At 39.9% G+C, this 15,071-nt stretch overlaps 1 protein-coding gene across 4 annotated transcripts in view; it reads right to left on the bottom strand.

The window, feature by feature from the left end:
* PAMR1 (peptidase domain containing associated with muscle regeneration 1) overlaps window positions 1-15,071 on the bottom strand; it is a 75,350-nt gene that overhangs the window by 34,208 nt on the left and 26,071 nt on the right. For all 4 annotated transcript variants that reach the window (XM_026664684.2, XM_087951249.1, XM_087951247.1 and 1 more), the window contains exon 6: window positions 11,664-11,771. In XM_026664684.2, coding sequence (XP_026520469.2) covers window positions 11,664-11,771 — 108 coding nt within the window. The remainder of the gene's footprint in view (window positions 1-11,663; window positions 11,772-15,071) is intronic.

The raw sequence follows: 15,071 nt of genomic DNA on the forward strand, positions 1-15,071 counted from the left end.
CCTGGACCCATACCATGAAGGGCTTTAAAGACGATAACCTTGAATTGGACCTGGAAACAAATTGGCAACCAATGCAGCTCTGGGAACAGTGGTCACACTCTTAGGACCCAAATGCTGTCCACGCTGCTACAGAGTGTACCAGCTGTAGCTTCTGAATGTTCTTCAAGAGAGCCCCATATAGATATTTTACAGCACATGCTTTCCAGGAGAAAAAGTACTGATGTCAACATAGGCAGGCATTTGAGTTTGTGATTTAAAAATCATTCCCAGTCCATTATCTGAAATGAAGTAATGAGGGCTAGGCATTATCTGAAATGGACCCATAATGAGGCCAGAAAATAATCCTGACAGGAGAACTTGGATCAGATATGAAATGGGCCAATAAACTCTTCTTCCTTTAGAAGGTCTTCCATGTACTTCCACTTACTAGAATATCTCTGAGTTTAATGCAGGCATACCAATTTGGAGCTGCAAAACATCTGGACAACCATTAAAGAGCAAGGAGTTTTCTATAACTCTGTGCTGTGGTCATCTGGAACGTTGTAGTAGCCCATATACTTAGCCTAGTGCCTATTTCAACTGAGAAACAATTGGGTGGATGCAAAGTGAAGGAGCAAAAGAGATAAAGTAGGGTGAATCACAAAGGAAGACAAAACAGCAGCAAACGAGAGATCAAGGATAAGAATCTCTGAGTTCCTTGCCTACATTTCAGATAATCCCCTATGTAATCCCCACATAGGATTGGGTAAATTCCTCGTCTGAATTTCCTAAGAGTCACTACCAATCTCTACACACTGCCAAAGATCTAACTCTACCCATAGCAGCTTCTAGGTCAGTGTTGGCAAACCTTTTCGACATCAAGTGCCAAAACAAGAGTACATGCACACACGGGGGATCACCAGAAACTGGAAGAGCAGCTCCTCAACATGCACGTGGGGGAAGACAAGGAAACTGGAAGAGCAGCTCCCCGGTATGCATGCATGCACCAGGAAGCTAAGCTTCCAGTTTCCAGCATGTGTATACGCATCGGCCAGCTGGTCTTTGCACGTGCATGCATGCTAAAAACCAAAAGACCAGGTGGCTGGCGTGCATGCACATGCCAGAAACAGGCATGCACATGCACATTGAGGAGCTGCTCTTACAGTTTCTAGTGCTCCTGCATGTGTGAAGAACAACTGGCTGGCGTACGTATGCACACCGGAACCAGGAAGGGCAGCAGGTGACAGCTGGCATGCCTGGAGAGATGGCTCAGCGTGCCACTTCCGGCATGTTTGCCATAGGTTTGCCATCATGGTTCTAGGTTCTCTCACTTCCCTTTTTTTAACACTGCCATCTTGCTCTATTTTGCAGAAGATTAGGGTAGCTCCACTTAGGCATGTAATTCAACTTGGAGAGAGATAATTCAAAGTTGGAGAAAATTTCTAAATTCTTTGCTGGAACACCCTCATCCTCCAGTTTTCTATGAATTCTGAGCAATTCTGTAGTTTATAAATGTGTACATTGGCCCTTGGTGTCTGGGATTTTATATTTGAGTTACGTTTTATATTTAATCCATGACATTTTTACTGTTTACATCTCATATAAAATTGTAATACAATTTGTACAAGACAAAAAAGTCATAAATCTTAAATAAGCATACTGATTTAGAGAGGTTGGTGGTATACATTGAATTTGCATTTAATGCTGGATCCCTTATCGTTCTGATTTATAGATAGAATGATGCCATGTATACTGTTTGGGAATGTCAGTCTAATTATTTTGATAGCATATAATGAACTAGGTAATTCTAAAAAGTGTACTTTTCAGGAAGAAAATGTTTGCATGAAAGAAGGGTTGCATTTTAAGTTGATACCTATTTTGTTCAAATAGTTCAAATTATTTGATTTCAAATAACCTTTGGCAACTGAAGTTTTTCCTCAAAACATTGCAATAGAGTTCACACTACACTCTACTACTACACAATTTAAATCTTATTCACATTTCAAAACATTTAGTTTTTTAATATCTGGCCATATGCTAAGTCTACATGTTAAATTCAATAATTTAATCAAGTAGTAATATCAAAATTTGGCTTCCACCATGTAAAGATGTATTTTTCTATCGCATTTTTATCCTGCCTTCAATTACTTTATAAATAATTCAAGGCAGAAAATATACATAATACTCTTTCCTTCTTCTGTTTTCCCCACAACAACAACTCTGTGAGGTGGGTTGGGCTGAGAAAGAGTAAGTGGCTCAAAGTCACCCAGTCGGCTTTCATGCCTAAAATGGGATTAGAACTCACAGTCTCCTGATCTCTAGGCCAAATCTTAATAAAGACAGCCCCGTCCCCAAATAGAATCTCCTAGCCTCATAATATTTTGATTTGCTATCTTTATTGATGTGAGGAGCTGTAAGAAAAGCCTTCTTACATAGGAGTTAGATAGTAGGAACAAAGGAATCCTTTCATAAAAGACCCATCTAAAAAACAATGCCTTTTTCCTACTAGTAATCTAATTCTACTAATGATGGTCCAGAATACCAGAATTCAGCTCAATAAAGAAGACTTCATTAGGATTCCAAATAAATATTGCCAAGGCTGGCAACCAAGGTCTTCTGAGAAGCTGTACATTACAGAAATGGAAGTGGGATCAAAGCAATGAATTCCCCATTCAAGACAGGATCCCAGCATTTACTCAAGGACTTGAGGCTTGCTGGGCTTTGTTTTGGATAAAGGAGACAGGAAGTCTCAGAGCAAAACTTGGTCAGAGATCCTTGTTTTAAAGGCCAGCAATTCCATGCAACGACCCACTGAGCCAGAATGCTGAGTCCAATGTCAAAAATCAGTGCAGCTTTACAGGAGTGAGGGAAAGGGAGAAGCATTTTTCCCCCTAATCACACAGAGGTTGGGAGTTCTTCTTTTGGTCCCTAAGATAAAGCAGAGAGGATTCTATTACATTTTTATATTTTCATTTATGTGTCAGTCTTGTGTTAAATTTATGGGTGGGATAAAACTCTTGTATTTGGAGCCTGCCAGAGCTTTGCCTTTATAGTCATGGTTTACCTGCAGTAGAAAATAACTGTTTCCCGCTCTGCTCCACAGGTCAAATTGGCACAAACAGTCCTCCTTCCCCACCCCGACTTTTCTCAAGATGATATGAAGAGGTGAACTTCAAAGCAACTGAGGCAGTCCAAGAAGAAGCATATCCGTGTAAACAGAATACCTTCCTCTTACTGTTAGCTAAACATCTTGCTTTTTTATCTTGTAAAGTTTATGGCTCAACTCAACTCAAGTCATTGTCATAATTGCCCTTTCTGATTGCTAATCTTTTTGGAAAGAAGATTTATGAATGGCCCAAATGTGATTCTTTGCATAGAACCTATTAGACCACTTCCATAAGCCATCCAAACAAACTTTGTCCGTGAAAATACAACCACACTAATTAAATTTTGTATGTTTGCCATGCTTTGGACTCAATTATTGTTGGCTTGGATGATAAGAAATATATCATGTACATAGACGACACTCCACTAGTGGCCAGGTAGAGGTAGTAGTTGTATAAAACAGCTCAGCAAAAAAAAAAAAAAAAAGGCCAGATTGGATCTAAATAATCATTTTGGCACACATGAAAACAAAACCAACTCTAACAATTTCCCACAGTTTTAGTATAATTAAAGAATAGATATTCCCCTCCCTCCTTGTCACAAGTCACACTGTCCAATTAGGTGTTCTGGCATCTCCCTGGAAACTCCTTTCAGTCTCTGGCCAGGACTGTTGAGATGACCTTGGTTCCCATGGGACAATCTGTTGTTCTTGTCTAGTCTGACATTCGAAGCCTCCCTCCCCCCCAGCATACTGTGTGGCAAACTGAGAAATGAAAAGATGGCTACGGCAGCCTAGATCCATTTCAAAGTTGACAGGTGCATCTAAAGCTTCTGCTTTTTGCCCATCTATTCGATTTTTAATCACCTTTCCAGATTGCTCATATGCAAAGCAGAAATCTTTTATTAATCCTTATTTCCTGCTTTGTAGTTTTCCTGTTGTTTGTGGAGAAGTGGGGGAGGATGGTGCACTGCTTTGGCCTTTTTAGAAAAAAAGAATATTTAAACTAAATTTGATGATTTCAAAGGAAGATTAAGACTCTAGAATCACTGAATTACTGAAGACTATGCATTGATGTTTAAATTACAAGTTCTATACGCAAAAGAACTCCACACCCCCTCTAAAAGAGTCAAAGGAACTAAATGCTTCTTTTTAAAACTTTGTTTCATAGAAGCCAGAAGGCTCTTCCCTTCAAAATAAGATTATTCAGTTAGACTGGTTTCTAACGTTTATGAAAAAAATCATACTGAAACTTCCGGTTTGTCGGCTTCGGCAGCGGCAGGGATTCGCGATCCTGCGCGATCCCTGTTGCGCTAGCCGTCTTGGTGCCTCCGATCCGGACGGGTTTGGAGGCTAAGGTTGCCCCGTAGAGGCAGCCGAAGATAGGAGGGATCCGGACAGGGGGTTGGGGTTTTCGCAGACCCCTTCCCCACCCGGCTTAACCCTCTTTTCTCAAGGCGGTGGAGCGGCGGTCAGCAATGGCCGCCACAAAGAAGCTGACAGCTGGACAAGATTGTGCTGGAGGAAGAAGGAGAAAGTTCTGAAGCGAAAGTTTTTTGGCTGAACTGGGACTATAAGATACAAGTATTATCCTGAAAATCCTGATTTTTTGAAAGATACTTTGTTTCCAGAAGAGATTTACAAGCAGCGAGTGAAAGTGCTTAAAGAGAAAGTTTACTCTCCTTCCACATGGATTTAACAAATGGATATTGAAAATCCTGCTATTTTACAGAAGGTAAAAATTTAAAGCTTTCTGTTATAAGTGGGAAGGGAGAGGACAAAAGGAAAATTTTTATTAAGATTTTGTTGGAGGAGATGCCTGGAAGATTTTGAGATTGGAAGTTAATTGCAATAAGACTTTAAAATACAGATTGGGGTTTTTTTTTCCCTTGCCAATTGATATTACCCCAGGAAGAAAAAGTGTGAAGAACTTTGTGCTCTGTTTGGATTGTTTGATGACTTTGGGATTTTGGGGAATTGTTTCAAGCTTTGAATTATCTTGGTTGTTTTAAGAAGAAGAAGAGAAAAAAGAAGAAAAGGTTTATAATGGCTTTATCTGTTGATGAACTGAGAGAGGAATATGGTAAAATAAAAAAAGAAGGTAAAGACGGTGTGAGAAATTTTTTTCGCTTTTTAGAAATGGCGCTTGCCACTTATCAACAAACACAGCAATTAATGGAGGAGGAGGAGGAGAAGAAGAAGAAGAAGAAGAAGAAGAAGAAGAAGAAGAAGAAGAAGAAGAAGAAGAAGAAGAAGAAGAAGAAGAAGAAGAAGAAGCCATCTTTAACGAGTTTACAAAGTTGATTAAAAAGGACATAAGACTTAAAAAACATCCAAGAAAGAGAAAAATAAGATGCAAAATCAATACAATGTTAGAAAGCAAAAGAAAAGAGAAATACAACAGAGAGGGGAAGCTAAGGGGGGTAAAAAGACCAGATGGGATAAGATAGGAAGGAAGAAGGGGGGAAAAGCCACAAAGGTATGAAACAAGATGTGGAAAAGAAATCTTTTTTAGGGATAATGGGTAATGCATAATTTTGTTCCAAAATGTTTCTGCAAGGTACATGATAGTATTGTAGTATTTGTATTAGAAATAGAAAATTAGAATTTTATAAGATTTAAGTAAAGATTAAAACATTAAAGGTTTAATAATGATAGATTTTAAGATTTAATAAAATATTAAAAGGAATGTTTAAAATACTTAGTTTAAGTATAGAGTTTAATTGACTATTGTGTGGATGTGTGTATGAACTTATTATTATGGTATTTGTTTTTGAGATAGATAATTGGAATGCTATGAGATTTAATGTTTAATTATATATTTAATTACTTTATGGATTTACTATTTTAGTAAGTAGAATGTACTAAGCAGAATTAGATAGGGAACTAGGTGTTACCTTAAATGTTAATTTAGGGGAGCGATGGAAAGGCATCATACTTCGATTAGTGATTTCAGGAGAATTTTTTTTTTCTAATATGAATGAGATAAATGGATAATTGGAAAAGAATGGACAAAAGATACAAATATAATGATTTAAATTAAGATGAAATAAATAAAATAGAATTAAGAAGAGTGGAAAGCGGGAGAAGTTATAATGAAGATATAGAAGGGTAATAAGATAGGTAATGGCATATAAGTTGAACATGAATTTAATTGAAGTCCATACAAAGAGAGGTAATCCGGGGCCAAGCTACTTTTTAAAAAGAAGTTTTATGTTTTTGTGTTTTGTGTGTGTATGTTTGATTGAGATTTAATAAAACCTTGGGAGAAAGCGAGAAGAATATTTGTAAACAAGGCAGAGGGAAATATGAATATGATGAGTATAAAATGGATAAATATAGAAGAAATGTAATTGAATAAGAGCAAAGAGAAATAATGAGAAATTTGCTAAAAAATATTTAAGTGGAAATGGGATATATTAGAATTATATTGTATAAAATAATGTTTTATCTGCCTTGTAAAAATTTATAATGGAAAGAGGTTTAATGTCTTTAATGTCTAATGATGCTTTGTTTGTCTTTAAAATTAATAAAATTTGTTTCAAAAAAAAATCATACTATTACAGTGTTTCTCAACTTTAATAACAGTAGCAATAGCACTTAGACTTATATATACTCGAGTATAAGTTGACCCGAATATAAGCCGAGGCACCTAATTTTACACAAAAAACTGGGAAAACTTATTGACTCGAGTATGCCGAGGTGGGAAATGCAGCAGCTACTGGTAAATTTCAAAAATAAAAATAATTAATTTGGGAAACGATCTCACTATCTCACGTCGCCGGAAGGGAAAGGCAAAGCGTTTGCCTTCTTCCCGGCTGGGTTGGGAGTCGCTGCCCGAGGCGGCCCCAGTCCGCGTCGCCTCGGGAAGGAAAGGCCACGCGGAAGGCCGCCGCTGAGCGAAGCTGCACGCAGCCGCTGTGCTAGCATCGGATCGGGGCACGCTGGACGAGTTCCGACCGAGCCCGAGCGTCCTCTTTGGCGCCCGCCAGCACCGCGGAGCTCCTGTACTGGGAGAAGGGAAGACCCCCCGGAGCGGGGCAGGGAGAGAGCTTCCCGCCCACCCTCTTTCCGTGCCCACAGTGTCCCCGCAGGACGACCCCCGCCCGCAGTCGCCGCCGCTTGAAAGAGACGGGCCGGGGGTGGGTAGAAAGCGCCGGGCGCCTTGAGGAGAAGGTCCCGCGCTCGCCTGTCTGCCCGCGGATGTCAGCGGAGCAGCCGCTGCTACGGGAACAGTTTACTGCCATCGCCTCAAAAAGGGGGCAACCGGACAGGGAATCCGAGGCAGCACTGCTATGCGTGCCGGAGACGACAAGCCCCGCCGGGTAGACGTGTTTGCCCAGAGACCCCGGACGGCAGCGGCAAAGCTCCGCTGACATCCGCGGGCAGACAGGTGAACGCGGACCTTCTCCTCCAAGGGCGCCTGGCGCTTTCTACCCACCCCCGGCCCGTCTCTTTCAAGCAGCGGCGACTGCGGGCAGGGTCGCCCTGCGGGACACCGTGGGCGCGGAAAGAGGGGCGGGCGGGAGAAGCCTCTCCCTGCCCCGCCCGGGGGAGGTCTTCCCTTCTCCCGGTACAGGAGCTCGCGCGCTGGGCGGGCGCCAAAGACGATGCTCGGGGCCTCGGTTGGAACCGTCCGCGCGCCCGATCCGATGCTAGCGCAGCGGCTGCGCCGCAGCCGCTCCAGCGGCGGCCTTCCAAGCCGTGGCCTTTCCTTCCCGAGGCGACGCGGACTGGGGCCGCCCGGCGGCAGCGACTCCCAACAGCCCCAGCCGGAAGGGAAAGGCAAAGGCACTTTGCCTTTCCTTCCCGAGGCGGCAGGACTGGGGCACGCCGGCGGCAGTGACTCCCAACAGCCCCAGCCGGGAAGGGAAAGGCAGGCGGCAGCGACTCCCAACAGCCCCAGCCGGGAAGGGAAAGGCAGGTGGCAGCGACTCCAACAGCCCTTAGTCGGGAAGGGAAAGGCAAAAGCGCTTTGCCTTCCCTTCCCGAGGCGGGACTGGGGCCGCGCTGGCGGCAGCGACTCCCAACAGCCCCAGCCGGGAAGGGAAAGGCAAAAGCGCTTTACCTTTCCCTTCCTGAGGCGGGACTGGGGCGCTCCGGCGGCAGCGACTCCACACCATTTTTTTTCAGAGGGATCTGACTCGGTATAAGCCGAGGGGGATTTTTTCAGCACAAAAAATGGGCTGAAAAACTCGGCTTATACTCGAGTATATGCGGTATATACTGCTTCATAGTGCTTTACAGCACTCTCTAAGCAATTTAGAGAGTCAGCATATTGCCCCCAAAATCTGGGTCCTCATTTTACCAACCTCAGAAGGATGGAAGGCTGAGTCAATCTTGAACTCTGTCAGGATCAAATTCCTGGCAGTGGGCAGTTATCCTACAATACTGTATTCCAACCGTGTCAAACTCACGGTGTTATGGTGTTGTCATGTGACATATCATGACTTTTTCCCCCTTCACTAAACCGGGCATTGGCATGATCAGCGCATAATGCATCTGGCCCATGGGCAGTGAATTTGACAGCCCTGCTGTATTCTAATAGCTTGAAGATGTATGGACTTCAACTCTTAGAATTCCCCAGCTAGCAGTACTACTGCTGTACTATTGTACTACTGTACTACTAAGATGACAATGCCCAGGTACAAAATGTGGAAATCAGCAGACCCCAACATTTGCCAAGTATAAAAAGAACATTACAAAAAACTTGGTGGGAAGAGAATGGTCAAATAAACATTTACATACTAAATTGTCATTGGATCCTATTTTTATAGATGATGGAGAATGGGATAGGAGAAGAAACTGAATTAAATAGCTGTAGTTCCCTTTGCTTCTGTTGTATTTTCAAGCTACTTCTATAATGTGTAAGTAAACTGTGCAGTAAGCTCACAAATTATATACAATAATAGCAATTATGTCATCAATGAAAATGATGATAAATAATTGAAATGTCTAAAATGACACCAACTTTGAACTATTCAGCAATATTAAAAGTGAAAACTCCATAAATTGCCAATAATGCAGTAACTTTACAAGTCATTAGTAAGAGTTGGGGCACAGAATTAAGGATACAAGTCTATGAAAATGTGTTGGTGTGAATGCAAAGAAGGAACGAGGCTTGCCATGCATTGCCAGACTCAAGGAAGGAAGTGGGGAAAGGAGTTGTTAGAGAGTGATAGTAACAATAGCAGGAGTGATGAATTCATGTGTGTTTGAGTCTACATTACACATACTGCTCCCTCTCTGGCTTGTTTTAGAAATAATTTAATTGTAATTTTTTGTTTCCTCTCTTAAAGTTTCTTGATTTTAAAATTGTCACCAGAAATTTTATAATTGTAACTGTGAATTTCCTCTTGATTATTTGTTATTCAATAAATTCCCATGCCATAAGACATGCAGTAAAGCCCATACAGTGGTTATGTTGAATGTTGATTGTTTTACAGATCTCAGATGTGGATTCTGTTATTTACTTTTCATTTGATTTTGTTATACTTTGTCTATGTTTTAAGATTGTATTTTGTTCTTTTTGTAGTGTTTAATTTTTGTAGGAGTCACGTATTTACAATGAATAAACATAAAATAAAAAACATTAAGCAAGAATACAGATAGAACTAAGAGGAAAGGGTACTTCAAAGCAAAAGTGGATGCACTTGCTGTGCTTGCCCGCAGTTCTTTAAAGAAAGGGCACCATTTTCAGGGCTCCCATAGTAGCCACTCAGTTCCACAAAATATCTATCTATCTATCTATCTATCTATCTATCTATCTATCTATCTATCTATCTATCTATCTATCTATCTATCTATCTATCTATCTATCTATCTATCTATCTATCTATCTATATCTATCTATCTATCTATATATCTATCTATCATCTATATCTATATCTATATGTCTATATCTAATCTCTCTCTCTCTCTCTCTAAGTTAAGGAGGCCTGAAGGAGCTGGCAACAGGATGGAACCATGAATCTGGAGCTTGTGCAAAGAATTGCTCAGTTGAAATACTGCCATGTAATCTCTGTTAAGAGTGATATGAAGTAGAACTTTTCAACAATGAAATGCTTATATAAATATCAAGAGAAAACATAAGCATAATAAATGGCATATTTTTCAGGAGTCGTCTGGAAACCTAAGCTTTCAGTCATAGTCAGTGTACTTCCATTCCTTTAGAATTGCATGAAATTTCTGATTCAAGTAACTCAAGAGGTAATGACTGGGTCACTCAACATCATCATACACATACACAAATGTACATAGATATTTTAGGACCAATTCTGACCTGGCATCTGAATGTTAAAAATGTAAGACCCGGTTATTAATCACTTCCTGAAGCAGCTACCTGTCCTATTTTTAGTACAAAAACATAAAGCATTGCAAAATAATATGTTTTTCTATTTTAAAGGCATTCTCTATCATATGAACTCTCCAGCCCAAGACTTGTTTAAAAACAGATTATCATGAGATATAAAGAATGAAGTATTTACAGATAGTCCTTGACTTACAACCACAACTGGGACTGTAAACTTTGAGTTTAAGTGGTGCAGTCATTAAGCAGGGCATCATGTGATTACACCCAATCTTATGTTTTGCTAGGATTGTTAACTGAGTCACCATGTGATTGTGATTTGTGACCTTCCCTACCAGTTTCCCCATTGACTTTGTTTGTTGGAAGTCAGCTGGGAATCTCACAAATTGTGACCTCTTGTTCCCAGGATCCTGCAACCATTGCAAATGTGAGACAGTTGGCAAATGTCCAAGTTGTGATCATGTGAAACTCACAGGGATTATGCACAGTTATGTAAGTGTGAAGACAGATCATAAGTCACTTTTTTCAGTACCGTTGTAACTTCGAATGGTTCTTAAATGAATAGATGTACCTCAAGGGCTAGTAAAGTAGTTTCAAACTTTCTCCATGCAAATAAATTTAACAAGAGGTATAATAACTGCACATTAAAAATAGAAAAATAGCCTCAGTTCCTTAGAGTTATGGAAAAGAAATAATGGTCATGATAATTTATATATTCAATTGCATTATCCACACTGAGAAATATTTTTCTTCCAAAACATTATTAAAAAGATTATTCCAATCAGTCTATCCTTGATGTGTGAAAGCCATCATGGGCTCAGAACAGAACATTCTTTTAAAAATGCTCAGAACTGAAATTGGCAAGTCTTAAGATCCTTTGTCAGATGTTTTGGCCTGACTAGAGAGATTGGAAATTATCTCAACACATCTGGAATCATCAGAACTGATGGGAGAACTCCATCATGTGGAGATCAAACCAAAGGCCTTCTCTGTTGATGAGTCCAATGCAATAAGATATTCTTAAGTGTGGCATCCTTAAAGAGTTTGCATGACTCTCTGTCTGCCCCATAAGTGGTCTCCTGCTTGAGCCCTTATGGGGCAGACAGAGAGTCATGCCTAGAAGACTTCCAAGGTCCCTTCCAACTCTGTTTTTCTATTATCCTGTTGTAGAAGCATGGCATTCAAATCCATTTCATACAGTAACTGAATGAATGAAAACCCAGAACCTTTGAAAATGCTTATGCATATGCATAGCTACAATGATATACTCACAGCTTTCACAGCGATTTCCAGTATAGCCAGCCAAGCAGGCACATTTGTAATCACCAATTTTATCAACGAGGCAGGTTCCATCATGTAGACATGGAGATGAAGAACAACCTGAAAATGTACAAGACTTCTCAATTCCTTTCACCATCGTTTCTCTCTTTTACACTCCTTTCTGTCTTAGCGAGAGACATTTTAAGTGAGCATTTGGGAGCATGTGATAAAACACCAATATGTCCTGGCTTGAAGCTGTGAGACAGTGATGTTAAAAATGTTTCTACCTAACACCCATCCTCTGCCCCAATAATCCTTTCTGTGAATCAGATTTTGTTGCCCAACTATTATCAAAAACAAGGTAAAAAAAAAAAAAAAAACAAGATGTGACTTGAGATCATTCCATGCTAAAACAAGTATTTTTAAAAACTGAAGCAGTTTCCAAGGGAGAAGCTTAGATCCACAATTTGTGTTTTTAAAGCCAACTTATCTTTGAATAACATATGTGATTAACTGTGTGTCACAACTGCAAAATAATCATTTATAGTTTTAGGAAGTTAGGAATAAAGCAGCATGGAAGAAGCCACAGAGGAGAACTCTACAACTGCATTTACATCAAAAGAGCCCATGGAGATCAAATAAAAGTAAAATGTCAATGAAGACATCTAGTAACACTGCAAGTTGTCTGAAAGAGCTTTTAATGAAGGTGATGTAAAGCCAAAGTTTAAAAAATGAAATGTGCCAGAGGAGACTAAAAGAATCACACCCATTATTAAATGTACAATATTGACACTTGTTATATTAATTATATAAGTACTGCTCTGAGTATCATCCTTCAAAAAATGTTTAATGGTAAATTTTTAAAAACTTAACACTTAGAACTGTTATCTTACAAAAGTTTCCCCAAAACTCCCAGTCAATACATCGAAGTTCATATGAACATGATCAGAAATTCTCGAGTTGCATTCCAAACTCAGCCGAGGTGGGAAAGATAGTCTTGAAAACATCAGTTTCCTTTTGAGGAACTGTACGGGCTTTCAGTCCATCAATGTGGACCGAACAATAAACACAGGAAGATGGCCAAGGAAATTGTGTTCCTCCACTTACACTGACCTTCAACTACTCTCAAGGCTTTTGTACTGGGAAAGATTTCACACAGCGGCAGTTTGTTAAGTTTGTGTTGCTGGAGGTCCCACAGCTCAGACAAAATTTCTTCCATCCGCTTTGCTCATCATGCAAAGCACATTCTTTCTCATCAACAGTTTCAGGGAGCAGGTTAATGCTTTGCCAAGGAAAGTGTTTTAAAAGTTTTTCATCTGAGCTGTATACAGTCAAACTGGAGTCTGTTCTGCATAGATTATCTGAGTAGCACCAACCTTATCTCTCCATAATTGCTGCTAAAAACTGGGGCGGAAATAAAGGGGGGTGGCAGTAGCAGAATACCAAGCGGTTCCCACTGAGAAGAAGAATTGAGAGCTATTAATCCCCCCTTGTATGGAATGTGTTAGTCCCTTGAGGGTGGGAGGCCTTTCTGCAACATATCCCACATCAAGTCCCATTTCATGGAGTCGACTTTTGTCTTTTTATAGACCCTTTAATTAACATAGCCCTCCTTCTAGCAGCTACTGTGGTGGTACTGTTTGTACTTTATGTAATAACAAGGGAGGGAAAAATCATGCCCAGTAGATCAAATAGGGACACAATCTAAAGTAGACTGAGCAATGGACTCTGAAGCAACAGGGCAATATTTGAGACTTTTTCGAGATTCTCAGAGGCCTTCCGGCAGAAAGCCATTGGAGCCTCCTTAATAGTCTTGGTCCTGTATCCTGTCAACATTATTTTTTTTCTTTATTATCAATTGTCCATTGCTGTCAATGCCCCAAGACAAATAAGAATGGGTGGAGAGATCCAGCATTCTAAGTTCATTCTTGGGAATGGACTTGAAATGACTCAATTCGCTGGCTTGAAAAACAATTTTTGATCTACCTGATTGTTTCAAATAGCAAAGTATGTCTTGAATTCAGCCTTAAGTGGGAAGCTGAGGACTAGTCATTTTTCAATACTTCACTGTGCTGTTTTTAACATGGAACTCTCTCACAATTTTTCTCTATCCAATTTTCATAAAACGGTAGTATTGTGAAACAAACCAGTTTATCTAGGAGGCCACATAAGAACTCTAAGTATAGATCAATGTAGTGTTGCTATGCATATGTACACATTACACTATTCTCTTTGAGGGTAAGCATCATTAGGCAAAGCACAGAAATGAATTAAGGCATGAGATAAAGGATAGAAAAGGGAGCTACTGTATGGCTAGTTCTAGTTTACCTCTTGCTACTCTTCTGTATTTCTCTTTCTATATAAACCATCCTCTTCCACCACTGCTTACACTATCTTTGTCCCTTAATCTTCTCCCAGCCTCTGTGTTGCCTCCATGCTCACTGTTGTTGTCTTTGAATAGAGGAACAATAGCATCATTCTTCCAATTATCAGGCTCAGACAACATCTTCACACATAATTAAACAAGCAGCACAAATTTTCCATAAGCCGATTGCATTTTAATTTTTCTCCACTTAAATCATCTACACCTATAATCTTTCCATTTTTCAACATTTTTCACACTGTACTTTTTGACAGGTAACTACCATTCCTGTATACATGTCTAAAGTACTTCTTCAAGCATTTACTCATTTTAAGTACTTCCCAAATCCTTATTTTTATCATTCCCTTTATTATGTTGCCCTTGTCATGCACTTAGCCCTTGTCATCCATTTCCAAAATAATAATTTATTTTCATCAAAACTTTTTTATGCCTATTGCAATCTGTATTGTTGACTCTTCTCTAATTCATTCCTACTATCTTTTTCTCTATACGTAGCTTATAGAATTTTTTCTCCCATCCTCATTTTTATAGCAATCATTTCCTTTTTGGATTTATTAAATTTATACACTGACTAATTTGGAAATCAAAGTCCAATTTTAACCCAAGCAAGCTCATGAAATTCTATACAGGCTACATTGCAAGCCTACAACATGCCATTGTTCAATGCCAATATCCTACCAACCATGCACTGTAATGACAGGTATAGAACATCACAACCAGTTAAAACTACTGCTTCATATTTATTATCCCTAGATCTATCTTACAACAAATTTGACACAAATTCAGAAACTGGGTCAATTTATGATGAGCCCTGCTCAAATGTAGGTAAAACTCAATACATTCAACCCCTTCTCCTAAGGTGCTGTGCAGACCTTCCATGCATTCTGTCCTTCAGCAGGATCTCATTCTGCCTCTATGAGGAACTGTTCCCTCACTCACTTTTGCCTCACTGTTGGGCTATTCTCTATATTTCCATTGGTAGCAGGAATTCCAGACCAGTTTCACAACGCCTTTTAAGGGAAGTGGGATTAAAAATA

Source organism: Notechis scutatus, chromosome 1, assembly GCF_049901735.1.
Source record: "Notechis scutatus isolate UNSWTSFEM ecotype Mainland chromosome 1, rNotScu1.2, whole genome shotgun sequence".
NCBI classification, from domain to species: Eukaryota; Metazoa; Chordata; class Lepidosauria; order Squamata; family Elapidae; genus Notechis; species Notechis scutatus.